Source organism: Telopea speciosissima, chromosome 4 (genome assembly GCF_018873765.1).
Source record: "Telopea speciosissima isolate NSW1024214 ecotype Mountain lineage chromosome 4, Tspe_v1, whole genome shotgun sequence".
Lineage (NCBI taxonomy): Eukaryota > Viridiplantae > Streptophyta > Magnoliopsida > Proteales > Proteaceae > Telopea > Telopea speciosissima.
Genome location: NC_057919.1, coordinates 57,115,637 through 57,136,737, shown reverse-complemented (window position 1 = coordinate 57,136,737; position 21,101 = coordinate 57,115,637). Strand labels below are relative to the sequence as shown.

The 21,101-nt window shown below is 43.2% G+C and overlaps 1 protein-coding gene across 1 annotated transcript; it reads right to left on the bottom strand.

The window, feature by feature from the left end:
- Window positions 1–2,177: 2,177 nt before the first annotated feature.
- Window positions 2,178–19,752, bottom strand: LOC122660183 (stress response protein NST1-like). The gene is made up of 3 exons (XM_043855382.1): window positions 19,748–19,752; window positions 7,958–7,960; window positions 2,178–3,510 (listed from the first exon to the last, which is right to left on the bottom strand). The coding sequence occupies exon 3, from the start codon at window positions 3,453–3,455 to the stop codon at window positions 2,310–2,312; it is 1,146 nt and encodes a 381-aa protein (XP_043711317.1). The 5' UTR covers window positions 3,456–3,510; window positions 7,958–7,960; window positions 19,748–19,752; the 3' UTR covers window positions 2,178–2,309.
- Window positions 19,753–21,101: the final 1,349 nt, after the last annotated feature.

The following is a 21,101-nucleotide window of genomic DNA, read 5'->3' as shown; positions in this document are numbered from 1 at the left end:
AAGAACCCTTCAAGCAAACCATGAATTGTTGAAGGCTGAGTTAAAGCTCCATGATCAGATTTCGACCCAGGCAGTTGAAGATCACAATGAAATCAATGGTCTGATCAAAGAATTGAAATTCCATGATCAGATTTCAATCCAGACAATGTCTTTGACCGATGAACATCAAGAAATCGTGACGGGATCAGATTTCAATCCAGGAGATGTCGTTGGCCGATGAACATCAAGAAATCGTGACGATTGATCACTTAGTTGATCCATTTGAATATAAGCTTTCCCATGGTTACTTAAATAAAGAATTCTCGCTCGTGGATTTTATACAAGTTGGATGTGGACTGATAGTTGACGTCGATCGCATGATTTTGATTGTCTCGTTCTACAAAACTCGTGGACGAGTTTTTCTGAACTCCAGGGGAATTATGCAGGAGAATCTTGGACCGGACCGACCCAACTAGTACACTACCTTGGACCCATCCAAATCTAGTTGCGTATCTAGATGGAGATGAACCGGATCAAAATATGGTTTTATTCTGATAGATATTTAGGATTTTATTATTTATTTTATTGGGATAATTATGTAAGGAGATCTTTTAATTTGGGTAGGATTCATAGGATGAGTTTTAGTAGGTTTTAAATTGTCTTTTTTGTTAAGAGTCTTAAAAGTAGTTGCTTCGTTTTTTTTAAGTCTTTTATTTTTCTTATTTATATGGTTGTAACCAACGTATTGGACAGAATATTGAAGAATGAATTGAAGCCTAAGGCTGTGTGCGTGTGCACTCCTTCCCCCTCCTTCTTCTACTGCTTCTTCTCACGATTTCTTCTCTTTCCCAACCCCCCCCCCCCCCCCGCAATTCTGATTTCTATCTAGCTTTTCATTTCTCCTTTCCGGTCCCCCATTAGTGGACTTGCAGATGAGAGCAAACTATAAGCTTAGGGAATTCTTCGCTTTCTACGGGTGAAGGAAAAATTTATATCATCAACTTGACTCTGCTATGCCGTGTCCCAACACATGGGGGCTGTCGATAAAAATCCAGTTCCATCATTTCACTCTATCTTGTCAATGTCCTTTTTTATGCTTCCTTTCTTCTTCTTACACCTGCAACTCAGGTGAAGTAATTGGACTCGATTTTGGTCTTCTTTGTGCATGACCAAACTACCTAAATTTCTATGTCATCATGCTGCTACCCTTGTATTCCTGCAAATGAATTTATTTTCTAATTTCATGTATACTGTTATGGGCTCGGCTCCACGAACGTGTTTGACGATGGGGTTGGGTTGACGGATTTCCAATATTATCTCGGGCTAGATATTTTAGCTCACAAGAGACCCCTTTGTTTCTATTTCTACCTATTTTGAAGAAATAAATCCTAAGGCTAGAGAAACAAAGAGATAAGAACAGTAGTTTCTTCGAGGGAAACAATCCTCCACGAGTGTTGTGCATGGTTAGATTAATTCTCCCCTCATACAATGTCATCCTTTCCTTTTATAATATATCTACTCCTTAAATCTATACTCCACAACCCCTACATAATAGGAAATACTAACTACTCACTCCCCACGTTAAATCCCCACTAAAAGTGGTTTCTTTAACGTAACTCCCTACAACTGCAATCCTACATGCACGACTTCTAACTACAACCAAACACTGATATTTCAACACGTAATATAACATATACATTTCTTCTTGGACGCAAAAACGTATTCCATAAAGCATGGCTAATCTTATAGCCACATAAAATTTCCCCATAAATTAACAGTATGATCCAATCACAGACGTAGACTACATGCAACTTTTCTTTATGTGTACTCTCAAATTTTTATGGGTAATAATCCTCCTCCTCTCTCTTCCTTATCATGAATGAACCCTGATGAACAAAATTGCCAACTTCAAGGTTACACTTAATCATCAATCTTACTACTTCCCCATTTTTACAATTAAACTCCACTTCTGCTTTTATCTGGTTATCTTAATTAAAACCTTTTTTCTACTAAAACTTCCTCAACATTGTAACTTGGCATTTCTGCCATACAACAAGATAGACAAACAACATATACCATAGAGCCTTATATTATATCCTTAATCAGCTAATACATCTTGATTCCCAAAAGATCATAAAATGTCAAAGACCAAATTTCTGTTTAGCAGAGGTTTTCCGGAAGAAATCAATAGGAGATACTTCCACAACCATAGAGAAGTTTCATTCAACAAATCCTGAGAAAACAACAAAACTACAAAAACTATGAAGCCCTAATAAGAATTAACAGGTTTTACACCATCCATGAGTAAATAGAAGAATTGCACTTACACTCTACATGAAGTGAGAAGGTGAGTTAACATCAGGCTTCCCATTGTCACCCACCAAGCTCCCTGGATGCTGTAAATTCTGCAAAACCTGAGGACCCAGACCACCAAGCCCACCAGCTAATGCATCATTCCCTGGCCCAATAAACTGGCACATTAGCCTAACTAATACTCCCAGAATCTGCATTTGATTCTGGCAAGCATCTGCATGCATCTGCATCATCTGCTTCTCATGCTCAATCTGCATACCCACCATCCTCTCCCTCCACTCCATCTCCTCCTGTTCCTTATCTTCCTCTACTTTCATCCTCCGCCGCCGTTCGTCATCCAATTCCCGTTCAAGTTGCAAGCGACGCTCGAATTCCCTCCTTGCCCACATCCTCTGCCTCTCTTCCCACTCAAATTCCCGACTTTCCATCCAACCATCCCTCTCCTTTCGCCTCTCTTCCTTCCTCTTCTCCCTATCTCGCTTCCCCTGCTCTCTAACAGCCTCTGCCTCTTCTCTATTGAATTCCCTCTCTCTCCGCTTTTCTTCTCTCCTCACCATCATATCCCTCAGCTCCAAAACCTGTGCACCCATCAACCCTAAACCACCCCAATCACTCCTCTTCAACCTCTTCGCCTGAATCAAGCCCGAATCATCACCATCGTCACCATCACTCTCTGCTCCACCCTCATCCCCATCTACCTCAAGATCCTCACAATCAAGCCCTAACCCAATTCCCAAATCATCACCACCATCAACAAAATTCTCATACCCAAAAATTCCATCATCTTCACCAACTCCTCCCAAACCTTTATCCTTCACCTCAAGCTCTACATCTCCAAACACTTCCTTGTACTTCAAGAAATTCTGCCAGTGATTCTCCCCATCCTTCCAGTTAAACTCATCATCTGAAACCCTAATCTTCTGCTTCACGCCCAGGTATTGGTGGCGCATATTCTGGACCTTAATGGAGACATCTCGCCACGACCAGCGAAAGGGGTAATTCACTGGGTCTTGTAGATGGTGGACGGAGTTCACATGGTCTGCGATTGGTTCGAATTTTTTTTCTCTCGTTTTGAGCTTTCCTAAGGTTCCGGAGTTGAGGAGCTCAGAGTATTTGTTGATTAGGGTTTCTTCTTCTTCTTCCGTCCACTTCTTGCGCTTCATGTCTTTTGTAATTCGATTTATTACAGATACCTCAAGTAGACAAACGCAGAGGTAGCTTAACAGTTACTGAGGGCAAGTGTTTTGTCCAGACTCCAGACAAAGAAGATAACTTTGTTGACTCTTATGACTCGTGTGAGGGGTCGCAATCGGTCGGTTCCATGCATGGTTCGTAATCTCGGATAAGATAGGCCGATATCGGGCGGAGCGGATTGGATCGGTATCGGTCGAGGCCGATCAAGAAATTAGACAGTTATGGCAAGGTTTTACTAGATCATTCCCTAGATCGGCCAACTCGGTTGGATCGGTCGATCCAATCTAATACTTATTATTTTTTTGAATTTTAAAACCTATATTTTTTCTTCGTCCGAGCCTTTCAAGCTGGTATTCATGGATTTGGGGTTTCAAATTCGTGAGAAAAAAAGGGTGATCTTACTGTTTTTTTCCAGGGAGTCGATTAAGGAATTATTTCATTCTATATAAATATTGATGTTCTCAAGTTAGTTAGGGTTTTAAAACCCATATTTTCATATTCTTCAATTCGTTATTTAGAGATTTAGCCTCAAATCCGGGAATGAATAGGGGAGAGTCTTACCGTTTTGGATTAGGAATCTATAATGGGAAAATTTTATTCCATGAAAACCTTTATTCGATCCCACAAAACCTGGAGTTTTTTTAGATAATGGCGGTAGTGGGTGAGGTTGAGGAGGTGAAAAAGGTAAGCTCAACCTAAAATATAGGGTTAGGAAAATGATGACTGTTTTTTCGGCATTATTTTTTTTTTTTTCTTAATTTTTTAATATTTTTATGATCGTGTCAACAATCGATCCAATAAAACTTGGATTTTAGTCATTTTTTGACCAATCCGGATTGATATCAGATTGGTATCGGTCATGACCGATCTTGAGATTAGGAACCTTGGTTCCATGCTTCTAGTCTACGATATCGGATCAAGTATCAGTCACCATCAAAACCGATATGATATCGATACAAATCAACATTGATCAACCTACATTGAACAAGTTTCCCCCTGGTTTTCCTAAACTTTGGGTTTTTTGATTGTCTTACCCCTAGTTTGTACAGTTTCACCGATACGATATTGGTATAGCATCAAGATCAATGGCTAGTGATATCAATATTGTTGATAGAGGATTTCTGACTAGGCAAGTGCAAACCGACTCTCTGGTGTCTACTGTACTCTTCTATGCAGGCACAGGACAGGAGAATAGCGCGCAGAGATTTCTCGATCATCTGACATCTAAATCCACTCGAATACTCTACCAATGGCAAGTCCGAATTGCACCACCGACAATCCAAGGGGAGGCTCTCCTCTGTCTGAAACCTCTCGCAGAAGGTAACCACCCCTAGGGGAGGAAGAGCCCCTCGTGGACACCCTCATCGCCATCCAGAAGCCATTCTAGCAGCGGCAATGCCGCTCAACCTTCGAGACGATGAGGGGGTACCCATGGAGCAGCTACCACCATCGCCGCCTCTGTCGTAATTCCTTGATCCCAACGCCCCGCCTACCAATGCTCAAATAAGGAACATGCAGGCCCAGATGCTGCAGACCAACGAGTTAGTCAGGGGGTTCATCAAGCAACAGATGGCGACTGCCGTCCCCCTACAGCAGCAACAACTGGAGTTACCAGGGGACCAAAACCAAAATCCCCCACCACCCGCACTTGCATAAAGAAGAGCGGAGAGCCGAACGGGTTCATCCCATCCCCAGCATCGTGAGTCCGCCCTTACTCCAACAACTAGAACATGAAACTTGCCGACTAGGAGAAGGAGGAATCCGTGTAGCAGCCGAGGAACCACCCAAATCCCCTCAGGAGAGACAAGGACACGCCACACGAAGCGGCACCCTACCTAAAATCAGTTGTACCCACCATTCGGTGAGAAGCGAGACATTAGCACCGGATGGCAACCTCTGAATGGGTGGTCGCATAGAAGTGACGAATCAGGTTTGATGATTCGCAAAGGATGAACTTCCTCCTAAGCCATACAAAGATCGAGCTCGACAACCCTCCAACCCGCCGGAGACAAGCCGAGCGGTGGAAAACGTTGTAGAGAAAAAATTGAAATAGATCGATGAAAATCAAAAGCTTAGACCGACGATCTGGTTCTAAGACATCATTTGTGCCAGGTGGCCACCCATACTCGACGACTATCATGAATGCTGACCTCCCAGCCACGTTCAAACCGCCCAGCTTTGAGAGATATGACGAAAAAACAAACCCGCACAACCACATGAACTAAGTCAATGCCATGATGACTCTATATGGGGGATCAAAAGCAATAATTTTCCAAGTGTTTCCAAGTTCCCTTAAGGGAGCCACCATGGCCTGGTTCACAAGTCTTAGGCCCAGGTCAATCAACAGCCTCACGGAGTTGTACGAAGCATCCATTGCCCGGTTCCAAAGTAGTATCAAGCAAAAGAAAACAATTGCCAATCTACTAGCAGTGAAGCAAAGGAGCGATGAATCGATTCAAGATTTCATCACGAGGTTTGTTAAGGAATCCTTGGATGTCAAAGACCTAGATGACGGTATGGTGTTTAACGCCCTATACGGCGGCATTACTGACAATGACCTGGTGGTCTCCATAGCTTTGGACCCTCCAACCAACATGGGAGAATTAATGGACCGCTATAACCAGTACACCAACATGAAGGATGTCCTAAAATCTAGGAAGGCGACCAAACAAAAATTCCCCACAGAGAAGAAAAGGTCATCCAGTGATAAGGATGACTGGAAAGAAAGCAAAGCAAACCCAAACGGCGTCGAAGGCGAGATCCAGGACCGAAGTATACACCCTTGAATACCACACGAATGGACATCCTCATGTAGGTTCACGACAGGGGTCTCCTTCAATGGCCAAAACCCCTGTTCACAAAGCCAGAAGAGTGAAACCAGAAGAAGTACTGCCGGTTCCATAAAGATATCGGCCATGACACAGAGGATAGTCGTCAGCTAAAGAGAGAGATAGAAGATCTAATCAAAAGTGATCACCTTCATTGATACATAAAAGGTGAAAGGGGATGACCGAAGAAGAAACCAAAAAGAAGACCGGCTCAGACGAGGAGAGAGGCAGCGTCAAGAGGAGGATGCCCGATGGGAAGGACAGCCACCAGCTTGAAATGATGACAGGAAGCAAAACGAGAGTAGGGCGAAAGACAATCGATCGACAGGGCCCACGATCCTTACCATCTTCAGGGGACCGGGTTAAGAATTAGGGAGTAAGGTAAAAGCGCACGCCAAGTTCGTCAGTGTGACCAAAGCAAGGGGAAAAAGGGCGAGGACTACTCCCGAGATACCTTTTTCGATGAAGTCATGGAAGGAGTAAGCTGGCCGCACAATGATGCAGTGGTAATCGAAGCCATCGTAGGCAACAGGGAGATGCACATGATTCTGGTGGACACTGAGCATTAGTGGATATGTTATCCTATGATGCGTACCAGCAATTGGGCCTTCCGAACGACAAGCTCCAGTATGAGGGAACTTCCCTGTATGGTTTCTCAGGAGCGTCTGCGCCTATCGAGGGATCCGTTAAACTGGCTATAACAGTTGGAAAGAGCCCGTGCACTACCACTGTGCTAGTAAACTGCATGATGGTGAAGGTAGCCTCTGCGTTCAATGCTATCTTGGGACAGACCAGCCTCAACGAACTAGGAGAAAGATGATATTCCCCACGAAAGGGAATTGGGGAATAATGTACAGAGTAGAGAAGATCCTGTGCCACGCCACCTTCATCAAGCAAATGAGGGGCAACTATAAAGGAGTAGTGTTAGCAGTGAAAATTAGGGACAATAGAGACAACACAAGAGCTCGCAGAGAGTGAGCCGGTCGAGGAGCTGGTTTAGATACCGATAGAAGGTGAGGATGCCAGCTGCATGGTCCAAATAGGGGCCCTACTAAGTATAGAGCAACGGGAAAAGTTGTCTACCTTCTTGAGAAGGAATGCAGATGTTTTCGCTTGATGGGTGAGTGGATACATCTCGTGGAAGTTTCTTGTGGCATTTTTGAATACTCTTTGTTCTATAAGTATATTGCCTTTGTAGAACATATGAAGAGCATAGGTTCTACCATGGAATTATGTAGTTTTCAAATGACAATGATATAAAAAGCTTCATTTTGGAGTTTGATTTGGAGAGCACGGGTTCAACCTATCCATTAATCTTTTTTTGGGTAAATCTATCCATTAATCTACCATCTAATAAATGATACTCCAAGGTAACCGGTAATCGAAGTCAGAAATCGATAATCAGAGTTGGAAATTCGTAATCGAAGTGGGAATTGCGTAATCGATATAGGTCTGATTCGTTCACTAATTGGAGAGTTTATTGAATCAGATAACATCCAGCTATTCAATAAACTCCCGGATTCGGCTATGATAATTGTCATGCCCCCATTCCAATAAAGGATATATTACAAGAAAAGGGGTGACTGGGATGACAAGTGTCATCCCAAAACTACCAGGATCACAGATACAGTGTCCCGACCCACAGCCTACCCAATATCAAGGCATGCTAGTGTCAGAATACGTAAACCAATGGAGTAATTCATTCTAAAAATAAAGAGATCGAATTCAGCGGAAGCGTAAGTCATTCGAGTAATAAAAGATGTCTGTTCACTAATGATAACATATATTACAGCTACTATATCCCGTATCCATTCAGTAAATTTAATAAATTTATACAGGGAGTCCGTACATGACTAAAGATGATTACAAAAGTAAAATTTTAAATCACGCCACAAGGGCACCATTCTTGGGTGTACATCGACATCCAAATTCAAATCACTGGCTCCACTCGATTTGCATCCATAGGAGCTCATCAAGAGATTACCTGCTATAAGTACTATGGTCCTCGGGCTCTGACGAGGTTTCCGTAGCCTTCTTGGTGACCGTTTGTATTGGTATGGACAATATTTTCAATGTATAATATTGAGAAATGGGAATTGGGATCATGCATTAAAATATGCTAACATTATGTGAAGTCGCCACCTAGGGTTAGGGCGTAGGACGCATTAAGTGTAGCCCTATCCGTTGTGAACAGAATCGGGCTACGTGACTCCATATGGTCTGATCAGAGGTTCGGGTAAGGGGTCAGGTTACGATTGTGGGAAGGTGTTAGGCACTCACCTCTCCCGGCCGAAGCAGGTCTCTCTGTATTAGATGCTACATAAGGACGTATGTTCTCTCTCTTTTATTACGAGGATGGGGGATATTATGAACTACATTCAGACGTTGTAAATTAAATTAGAACATAATAAACTACATTACATATATGAAAAACATATACTAAAACGATGAAATACAAAAGGACTACATTGAAACGATGAGAATGCAGTAATTATACCTGTACGATTATTTTCCCTTGGCTCAGGGGAGATGGACGAATGGGCTGACACCGAGTCCTTCTAGGTAGAGCAATGACTCTTTCAAGTAATTTGGTGGGGAGTAAACAGATAGAATAACGTCTGTAATAAAGGGGTTTTAACTGTTAGCCATACACTGACAGGATAACAACGCCTAGGAGTGGAAATGCTCTATGCTTGGAGGGATAATCAAAGGATCTATCCACGTCAGAGAAGGCTTCACTCACTCACACTCTCATAAGAGAAAGAGGAGAAAGGAAGGTGAAAATGGAGAACAGAGGAGTGGAAATCACTTGGGGAGGGTCTCTCTACCCGAAAATCCTTGGAAAATGAGGGAGAGGGACCCTCCTATTTATAGGGAGGGGCCCCTTCTCTATCCTGGCCAGATAAATCCTCCACGGCACCGTGGGTGACGTCAGCAAGCTGATGTCACACCCCCTCATGGCGCCGTGGAAATCAGGTACACGTCTCCACAGTGCCGTGGGAAGGAGCCCCACGGCGTCGTGGGAGCACAATGCCTTTTTCCCTTTGTTTTTGGCCTTGAAATGGGCTCTAATGGGTTCTTAGGTGTCAAGGTTCCAGTGAGGAGCGTCGCTCTTCGTCCATGTTCGGTTGTCATCATTGCCAATCAGGGAGTAACAAAAATCAGTGTCTATAGTTTGCCCCTCTTTGGCCGAGGCCTGTGCCAACAGTCGAAGGGTAAAGACAAAAGATCAACTAATTTTGTCACCAAGAGCAAGTACTACTGACGCTTTGCTCAAAGGCGACAGAGTTGCTAAAAATAGACGATTAATCATGACAAAATCTTTTGATAAACCTCAAAAGAAAAACTCAAAAAAACCAAATCTCTATTGTGTGAGCATCGCTCAATCAAATTTTGAGGGTGATAAGGCACACCTTGACCGGAGATCAAATTCTGAAGATGATGAGGCACTACTTGCTCGAAGATCAATCTCAGAGGTCCTTACTGGGGATCAAGTTTTAAGGGTGATAAGGCACCACTCGACCGAGGATTAGGTTTGAGGGTGATAAGGCACCACTCGACCGAGGATTAGGTTTGAGGGTGATAAGGCACTACTCGACTGAGGATTAGGTTTTGAGGGTAATAAGGCACCGATCGACCGAAGATTAGGTTTGAGAGTGATAAGGCACCGCTCGACCGAGGATTAGATTTGAGGGTGATAAGGCACCACTCGACCGAGGATTAGGTTTTGAAGGTGATAAGGCACCGCTCGATTGAAGATTAGGTTTTGAGGGTGATAAGGCACCGCTCGACCGAAGATTAGGTTTGAGAGTGATAAGGCACCGCTTGACCGAGAATTAGGTTTGAGGGTGATAAAGCACCACTCGACCGAGGATTAGGTTTTGAGGGTGATAAGGCACCGCTCGATCGAAGATTAGGTTTTGAGGGTGATAAGGCACCGCTCGATCGAAGATTAGGTTTGAGAGTGATAAGGCACCGCTCGACCGAGGATTAGGTTTTGAGGGTGATAAGGCACCACTTGATCGAGGATTAGGTTTTGAGGGGTAAGGCACCCTGATAATTAGGTTTGAGGGTGATAAGGCACCCGATCAAGATTAGGTTTGAGAGTGGTAAGGCACCGCTCGACCGAGGATTAGGTTTGAGGGTGATAAGGCACCACTCGACCGAGGATTAGGTTTTGAGGGTGATAAGGCACCGCTCGATCGAAGATTAGGTTTGAGAGTGATAAGGCACTACTCGACCGAGGATTAGGTTTTGAGGGTGATAAGGCATCGCTCGATCAAAGATTAGGTTTGAGAGTGATAAGGCACCGCTCGACCGAGGATTAGGTTTGAGGGTGATAAGGCACCACTCGACCAAGGATTAGGTTTTGAGGGTGATAAGGCACCGTTCGACCGAAGATTAGGTTTAAGAGTGATAAGGCACCGCTCGACCGAGGATTAGGTTTGAGGGTGATAAGGCACCACTCGACCGAGGATTAGGTTTTGAGGGTGATAAGGCACCGCTCGACCAAAAATTAAGTTTTCACTGGGGATAAAGTTGTAAGGTTTCGAAGGGTGATAAGGCACCACTCGTCTGCGTATCATGTTTTGAGGGTGATAAAGCACCACTCGACAGGAGACGAGATTTTGTCAATTCCACTGGGGATGCATAGCTTCGAGGGTGATAAGGCATCACTTGACCGGAGCTCATGTTTATGAGGGTGATAAGGCAACACTTGACCGGAGATCAGGTTTTGACAACTCCACTAGGGATCACATATAAACACATTCCCCTGGGGATATGGGTGAACGACGGTCTCGTGGTGAAAATCATATCAGATGCACCTTCATAGGGATTTATTAGATACAGAACTGTTGACTTGTATGCGAGTGCAGGGGAATTCGCAAAGTAATCCTACTGAGGATGCGAAACTACGAATAGGTGCAAAAATGATCCAAACTGATAGGTGTGTACAAATGATAGAAGAGTTGAATACATAGCCATGATGCAAATGGAAAAGTAATCTAAAGATGCTTGTTTGATGCCAAATGGCCAATAAGTGCTGGTGAATCCGATATGTGCAGACTCGTGTTAGCGGAATTTTTTTTTTTTTTGTCACAATTATGTACATTTACTCTTTTTGTTGTTGTTTATATTCGTTTATTCTTTGTACAGATACTACTGTGATTTTTATGTACACTTTTTTTTTTTTTTTTGTATACGTAAACAAGTTGTTTATGAATTCATTGGATACTTCCTTCTTTGGAATGCCCACATGACTCAATCCCTTTCCTTAGAAGCACAAATTTCATTGACAAATGGTTCCATTACATGAGAAAGGACAAAAAAAAACTGAGAAAAGACAAACAAAGATAGGAACATTGGATTGATATCACTTATTTACAACATTTTTCCACATTTCAGATAACAGAATCACCACTTCTTGTGTCAACATCTCTAGGGTTCTGAAATTCTTTAACTTAGGTTGTTCCTGCCTTGGAGTTACTGAGGAAGAGATATAAAAACTGGTGTGAGTTAGACCCATGAATCTCACATAATTGCACCCGGGTGTTTCTGGTTCTTCCATTTCGGCCTTCATCCAGGGGCAGTTCCATTGGATTTCTTGAACATCTCTTTCCTCCAAATATTTCTTCCAATCTTAGACCTTGCGGAACTCCTACTTTTCTCTCTTTATTTGATAATGTATGGGTCGCAGGTGAGGACATGGAACTGGTGTTACCAACTTCAGTTTTTCCATCAACCACATTTGGAACACTGTCGGAGATCCATGAAGGAAGTCTGTTCCGTATTTCTGAGACTGACTCATGGTATCAAACCCTTTAAATGTTTCTACTAAAATGGTGGGAACGATGTCGTATCCTTCTTCAATCTGCTTCACTGCTTCCGTAATCATTGGAGACATGCCTTTTCCTGGAGATGCTAATAGGTACTTCCCAATCATACAGAATAAGTATGCCCGCTTTCTGTATCTGATCTGTCCTTCTTCTTCAAACCTATTGTTGTTGAAGATCTTCACAACTTTCAACGCATCCACCTTGTCATAATTGAGAACTTGCTTTACCTCCTTCTTATTCATGGTAAAAAATCTTCCAAATCTCTGAAAAGTTGTTCTTTCTTCATGGTTGGGAGGAACAATCTTCCTCGAGGGGGTGCCATCATGCAAGCTCAAAATTCTTCAATGGTTGGAGCCAGCCAGACTTTTTCGAAATGGAATGCATGTAATTAGGGATTCCAGCACTTCATCACTTCTCTTAGTAAGTCATGATGGAGCTTGAAACAACCGATTCTTCCCAGTACAGTCAGATGGAGATCCTATAGAAGTGTAGGCTCATCTACATTCATTCGGAGAGTTCACTGGCGCAACTGTTTGTCCAACCCTTCTTTCTTTGGTCCCCTCATACTACCTGCATCAAGGATCGGGTTAGCATTTTGTGACATTGAATGAATAAATCCTTTGTTAATAACCAGCTCCAAATGACTCTATACCTAAGCTAAGTCACGAAAAATGGATTAAAGGTCAAATGGCGGGATTTACCCATATGTGCAAGGGATGCCGGCTGGCAGAATTATGGAAGGTAACCAACACAATGCCCTCTCTCTCTTTTTTTTTATTATTTTTTTTTGAGACCGTACCCGAATACATCGAGGTGCCTACGTATCCCTTGGGGGGAATCAGGTCAAACGTAGTTCAAGTCACTTCAAACATTTCAGACAAAATATTTCTTTAACTGGTCCATGTTGACCAATCCCCGAAGGTCTTCTCCGTCAAGGTCAGAGAGTTGGACCGCCTGGCCTGGCAATATGGTCTTGACTTTGCAGGGTCCACTCCAATTAGGTCAAAATTTTCCTCTTGGGTCGTGAATCGGATCCCGCTGCTCTCTAAGGACTAAATCTCCTTCTTCAATGCTTCGAGTGCGGACACCCTTATTGAATGCCTTAGCCATTCTTTGTTGATATTTCTTGAGATTGTCCATGGCTTTCATCCTTTTCTCATCCAGGAGGTTGAGCTCTTCGTATCTAACCCTTACCCATTCTCCTTCTGGCAATTGACTATTGAGTAAGACTCGAAGAGAAGGGACTTAAATTTCTACTGGCAATACAACTTCCATCCCATACATAAGGGAGTATGGGGTAGCTCCGGTAGAGGTTCGGATAGATGTCCGATATGCCCATAAGGCCAATGAAAGTTTCTCTGCCCAGTCATTGTGGGTATTTGCCATCTTTTGCAATATGGCCTTCATATTTTTGTTGGCTATTTCTACCGCTCCATTAGTCTGTGGATGGTAAGTAGTAGACTTATGCCTCTTAATGCCAAATCGGTTACTGAGTTCTTCCACTTTTCCTTAAAAATGCAAGCCTTGATCGGAAATCAATTACTGAGGGACACCGTATCTGTAGATGACGTTCTCATTTATGAATTTTACCACCTTGTAGAAGTCAAGACTGCATAAGATTGAGCCTCCACCCATTTTATGAAGTAGTCGATGGCGACTAATACGAATTGATGGCCATTTGAAGCTTTTGGAGTTATCTTACTAACTACATCAATTCCCCAAGTAGAAAATGGCCAAGGGGCATTTAATGAGTGTAACTCTGTTGGAGGAATATGAACGATATTGGCGAATATCTGGCATTTATGGCATCGCCTTACGAAAACAGCACACTTAGCTTCCATAGTGGCCCAATAACATTCCATCCTGAGAATTTTCTTAGCCAACATCCTTGCGTTCATATGTGGTCCATATATTCCTTGATAGATTTCTTCCATAATGGTTTGAGCCTGATCCTCATTTGCACATAATAGTTGGATACCATCATAAGACCTCTTATATAGCAAGTTTCCTTGGAGGATGAATTGAGTAGCATATTTCCACAAGTGCCTCTTCTCTCTTTCTGAATAATATTCAGGGTACCTCATTTCTTTGATATAATCAATCACTGGAGCATACCAAGGCCTTCCATCCTCGGTGAGTGCATTGACTAGCTCTCCATATGCTGGGCTAGTCCTTTCTATCAGAAAAGGTCAGATCCTATCTTGAGTATCACATTCCACCATGGACGCTAAAGTGGCTAAAGCGTCAGCGAACCGATTGTTATCCCTGGGTAGATACTCAAAAGAGACTTCTTTGAAGCATTGAGTCAGTCGCTCCAAATACACCTGGTAAGACTTTAATTTTTCATCCTTAGTCTTCCACTTTCCTTATGTTTGACAGATCACAACGGAGGAATCTCCGTAAACTTTAATCTTTTCCACCCCTACAGACAAAGCCATTTCTAACCCAATAGCACAAGCTTCATACTCTGTTATGTTATTGGTGCAACTGAATTCTAACCGGAAGGCCATCGGCAAATAAAAATCATCTAGGGTTATTAGTAATACCCCAGCACCAAACCCCTTTTGATTGGCGGCTCCATCAAAGTATAATTGCCACCCTTTATTTGGTTCCGCTTCTATGGAGTGCAAATCTTTATCTGGGAAAAGGTCCTCTATTGCTCAAGAATCAACTTCTGAGGGGAACACTGCCAAATGGTCAGAGATTGCTCACCCTTTCACAGATTTTTTATTGACATAAGTTATGTCAAATTCTGATAATAGCAACAACCACCTAGCCATCCTCCCTGTCAATGCTGGTTTCTCGAAAAGGTACTTAATTAGATCCATTTGCGAGATCAACTTGGCAGGATGTGATACCATGTAATGCCTTAGACGCTTAGTTACCCAAACCAGGGACGTGCAGGTTTTCTCAACAGGAGCATATCGAGTTTCATACTCCAACAATTTCCTGCTCACATAATAAATTGCGTGCTCTTCTCCATTAGCCTTGCCAATTTGGGCCATCATTGATCCGACCGCTATTTCTCCTACTGATAAATATAGGAGCAAAGGTTCACCAAACACTGGAGGGACAAGTATAGGAGGAGAAAGTAGATACTCTTTGATTTTCATAAAGGCATCTTGGCATTTCTCATTCTACTCTTTCGGCTCTTTCTTCCTTAGGAGTTTGAAGATAGGTTCACAAGTGGATGTCAACCGAGATATGAATCTGCTGATGTACTGGATGCGGCCTAAGAATCCTCATACCTCCTTTTCTATCCTGGGTGGTGGCATTTCTATGATGGCCTTTATCTTATTAGGGTCTACTTCTATTCCTCTTTCACTGACAAGAAACCCTAGCAGTTTTCCTGCTTTGGCCCCAAACACACATTTATGAGGATTCAACCTTAGCTTGTATTCTTTGATTCTTTTAAAGAATTTTTTAAGGGGTGCAAAATGGCCCTATCAGTTAACAGATTTGACTATCATATCATCAACATACACCTCTACTTCTTTGTGTATCATGTCGTGTAGGATAGCCATGGCTGCTCTTTGATATGTTGCCCCAGCATTTTTCAACCCAAAAGGCATCACTTTGTAACAAAATGTTCCCCATGGTGTGGTGAAGGCAATCTTCTCCCTGTCCTTCGGGCACATACTGATTTGGTTATATCCTGAGAAACCATCCATGAAGGATAGCAGAGCATGGCCTACAGTATTGTCCACCAAAATGTCAATGTGGGGTAGTGGGAAATCGTCCTTAGGGTTGACTCTGTTTAAGTCATAGAAATCCACACACATTCTGACCTTCCCATCTTTCTTAGGGACCGGGATAATATTGGATAACCATTGGGGGTACTGGGTTACTTGGAGAAATCCTGCATTCCACTGCTTGATGACTTCTTCCTTAATCTTCTCACTCCATTCTGGCCGCATCCTCCTTAACTTCTGCTTGACTGGGCGAGCATTCGGATATGTCGGTAATTCGTGTTGCACAATCTTTGGATCAATGCCGGGCATATCCTTGTAGGACCAGGCGAAGACTTCCTCAAATTCCTTAAGGAGAGAGATCATTTGGGATGTTTCATCATCATTGAGAGAAGAACCAATTTTGATCATTCGAGGGCATTGATCGGTCCCTATATTTATGGGATGGGTGTCCTCTCGGACGGGTTGAGCTCTTCTTTGCTCCAATTGTTTTAATAGATTATGATGTTCTAGGACATTATCATCATCAGAAGAATAGGAAGAAGAAGAAGAAACATACTTGGAATCAACAATTTCATTCATGATAAGGGGAAGAGTACAGACAGACCCAATAGACTGCACATTTCCACGGGACTCAGATACAGACTCAGGGACAGACTTAGATAGGATTATGCCAGAACTGGTTATAACTTCAGACTCATTAATATGGAAATCTTCCATCATTCTTGCCCAATTTACTATGGATCCTTGAAGAGGTTGTATGAGAAGATGTGGTGTTGGTCCTTCTTCCTCTTCTTCAATGATCACCCCACTTCGAATAGCTCGCCAATCCCACGACCTCCTAAAGCTTCTTTCTTGCTGGCTTGATCCAATTCCATGGCCACCCAATCCACTTCATTCTCAAAGAATATTTCAAGCCCTAGTAGATGTTCGCCCTGCTCTTGATTGAACCATGGTTCTTGATTTCCACAATAAGGGAAGTCTTCTCCCTCTTTCATGAAGTACCCATTCAGAGTCTTGAAGTACGGCATACCATTCGCTGCACTATTCTTCCATCCTATGACTTTCTTCTTTGGGTCCTTCAGGTTAAACCCTAATCCACAACGATTAGCATTGGCTTGTATTTCTGGGAATGCTGGTACCCCCTGTTGGTTCTTTCCTAATCCCAGTCCTGGAAAGTATTTCATCTTTTTCATGATCTTTACAGAGGCCTTGCTCCATATCATCGGGAATTTCCCTAGACTCCAATCTTCTTCATTTGCAGAGGTAGTGCGAATGTGGCCGATTTCAAACCCACCTAGTTGTACCTCCTGCGAGGATGAATCACCTACTTCAATGTTGGCTAAAGTGTGCACCATTTCTGGGTCTCCGAAGATGGTAATCACTTTCTGGTCATGTATGAACTTCAGCTTCTGATGGAGACTTGACGCTAGGGCTCCTGTTGAATGCAGCCATGGCCTTCCAAGCAACATATTGAAGGATGCTTGAATGTCGATGACTTGGAAGTCTATGTTAAAGCATGCTAGCCTGATCTTGACATTGGTGGTGAGAATTTTGATTACCTCCCTCCTGGAATTGTCGTATCCCCTGATGGTTTGACTGGATGACTTCATCTTGTCTAGAGATAAACCCATGCATCTTGCCGCTTTGAGAGGCATTACATTGAGGGTGGACCCATTGTCTATCAAAACCTGGGGAACCTGATTCTTGTTACATTCCACAGTAATGTAGAGTGCCCGATTATGATTCTTTCCTCGGGGGGGTAAGTCCTCTTCTGAGAAAAAGAGTGACTGAATGGCATAAGTGGCCCCCACTATGTGAGATAATTCTTTAGGTTTCATTTCTATGGGCACTTGAACCTTAGTGAGAGCTTCCAAAATAGCTTCTCGGTGGGTTGGTGATGCCATTAATAATCCCCAGATTGAGATGTTGGCTTGGGCCTTCTTCAATTGGTCTAGTACTCAATTTTTCGGCTCAACGAATGCCGTTGATTGGCTAGACCGATATTTTTTCACTGTCAAATCCCTATTCTTGAAGTTTTGGCCACTCTTGGTTGTCACGACTTTTGACTCCCTTCCTTTGATGACCAACTGGACTGGACAAAAGTTGCCATCCTCTAAGGGGACCCTTGGGACAATTTTGGATTTCAGCTCCTTCATCGGACAAGGCCACAATAGACTTCCGGGCTTGATCTAGGATTTTTGATAGGGTTTCTTGCTTCTTAGTAACTTGTTGGACTGTGTGAGAATATTCCGGTATCAACTGGTTAATGGCATAAAAGGCTTCCAAAGCAGCTTGGTACATCTTTCTTGCTTCCGCCAATGACTTGTAGAAGTTGCGATCCTTCCTTTCCCCTTGAGAACCTGAACTTTCGGAACTCTCTTCGGGGCTTGAAATAACTGGGTGGTTGTTCCTTGTTGGGTCATTAACTGCTCCTTCCTCATTGACATGGCACATATGGAAATCATCATGCGCTCTTGTCCACGCACGGTATTCTCTGTTGCCCCGATTTGGGGATGGAGGAGGAGTCCCACATAGGTCTTGTGCCAAAGCTAAAGTTAGCTTTACAGAGTTCTCCAAGTGATGAATTGCTTGAGGGGGCATCCATTGTTCCTTGACGGGTTCCAACTGTTGAAGCTCTTCTTGGTACTTATCATCCAAGGCCACCGTTCTCATAAGCATTTCCTGGATCTTGTCTACATCCTGATGGATCTTGTTCACCTGAAATGACAAGTCCTATGGTGTTGGTTCGCAGATGTTCTCATACTTTTCTAGACGTGTCCTTGGTTGTCAAGGTTCCTCATCCTCGGTTTCTTCTTCTTGTTTAGATTCTTCGTCTTCAGATCCTTCTGATTCAATTTCTTGCTCACTCTCATTTTCTTCGAATGATTATTCTCTTTCTGAATCCTCCTCCCCTTCATCATCGATGTCCATTGGAAAGATACCTTTGGTGGGGTCATTCTGAAATTCTTCGAGACTGATGTCATTGATCCATGCGTCCCATGTTTCACTTCTACGGGGTGGATCCAGATAAGGGAATGAATCTGAATATAGGGCCAGATCTTCAGGAGGGGTTCCGAACAGATCCCGAGCCAAGGCATCGACCAACCAAGTCATGTTTTGTAATTCATGGAGGGTCCGAGAGAGTACATAACTCTCATTTGGCATCTCCAACTTCTCACATCGTGCTGCAAAGTTACTACACACTAGATTTGGAAATAAAGAAGTGGCCTTGTAAAGGATCTCTTGAGTATTGGTGGAAACATACAGTATATCTGCCACTTGGTAGAACATGCTCATACTCCATCACTCGAAGTCTTTCCTGGACATAGTCCAATCACTTCTTGGGATTTCTGGTGAGAATATCTCCTCGTCATCTCTACTTTCGTCCTCATCTGATGATATGGGTTGAATAAGATTGGTTGGGTCACTGTTATCATCGCTCTCGATGTCGTTTACCCAATCCATCACACCAACTCCTTCGTCATCCATTGTCGGGCTCTGCTCGGCATACTCCATCCATTCTTCGTGGACTTCTTGATCACCCACTTCATCTGAGCTGTCATCAATGTCTCCCCCTATATGGATAAGAGAGACTTCTTTTGATAGAACTTGACCAATGGCTAGTGCTGAGACTGCTTTGAGGAGCTGGGGTGTGACTCTGGTGATTTCATCTCCTTCCACTTGTTCTTCAGGGACCAGGTGACATATTTCGGATGGTGAGAAGCCATACTTGCACAATGGTGTCATTGACTCGAGACCTTCTAATCCAAACTCCAAGAAATCCAACTTTTAGAGCCGATTGATGGATGCTATGCCTCTGCCGCAATCACATGGCTCCACCTATTCGGATATTCCCGTCATAGTTAGTTTTGGCGCAATAAATGCAAACTTGCATCTTCTCTACTTGTACTTGTCGTTACTGCTCATCTTTTCCTAAATATCGTGGAATGGGCTGGATCAGTGTAGTAGGATCTTGGAACTGTGATTCTTCCTGCAGCATGTTTACCGACCCTATAGATGACTCCGGAGAATAAGTCCCCTTCACAAGTGGTTGTGAGACTTTCCATGCAAGCATCGGGTACTCCACCCAGGTGGCACCTTCTGACTTTGGATGATAGAAAGGGGAGTCGGGTCGATCTACTTCCTGAGACATCTCCTGTTGAGTCGGTGGTTCTTTTTTCACTTTAAGTCTCTTGGTTAACATTGCTATATAGATATGCGCCTTCATTAGCTTTCTCTTCCCGACTGGATGAATCAAAGCGGTACGACCTATATGCCTAGCATCTTCTTGAAGCATGTTTACTCCATGGTTGGGCAGAGGATTTGTGGTGACATTTGGCAGCTGCTTCTTCTGGAGTTCAATTTTGCCCTTATCAATCAAATCCTGGATTACATGATTAAGGAATATGCATCTATCAGTGTGATGACCTTGTTGGTCATGATAATGGTAGTACTGATTGGGCTTATACCAAGCAGGTGGGTTGTTCAAATCCACAGGCCTAGGGGGAACTGAATTGATCATTCCCTGCTTCTTGAGCTTGGTGAATAACAACGAGGGTGTCATTCCTTCGAAGTTAAAAGTCCTCCTAGCTGCTTCAGGTTCAGTTGGATCATAAGAGGGGTGGATCCTGCGGTTACCATTTGGACTTCTGCCGCTTGGTTGCTCGTCCCTGCCGCATTTCCTCCTTTGGCTCTTGGACTCTTCCTTGCTGAATAGCTTCCTGAGGCCTCACGGGTCATACTCTGATTCTGCCTTTCTTTGAAGATCTTGTCTTCAATCTTCTTCCCAATCATCATAAGAGCATCAAATGTCTTGATATGCTAGTAATATATCTTCTCACGGTACTCCCCATACAGGTTTTCTAACAATATCTCGACCTGTTCCTCTTCAACGGGGTGGTTCCACATCTTCGCAGCCTTGTCTCTGAACCTCATGATGTAGTTTGAAAATTCTTCACTTGGTTCTTGCCTCAAGGTCTCCAATCCTCTTCGGATAATATCCATCTCAGTATTGTATGAGTACTGCTTTTTGAATGCTTTAACCATGGAGGCCCATGACTGGGTTTGGGTGTGATCGAGCTGTGTTAACCACCTCAAAGCAGATCCGGCCAAAGAATATAAGAACGCCTGTCCCATTTGGTTTTTAGAAAGTCCCCATGATCTGGCAATAGTGGCAAAAATCTTGAGATGAGCTCTAGGATCTCCCGACCCATCGAACTTGTCCAATTTCCACTTGAAATCTTCAGGGATTTTTCCTT

Coding starts and splice junctions, on each gene's coding strand:
- LOC122660183 (XM_043855382.1), bottom strand. CDS start 3,455: ATGAAGCGCAAGAAGTGGACGGAAGAAGAAGAAGAAACCCTAATCAAC.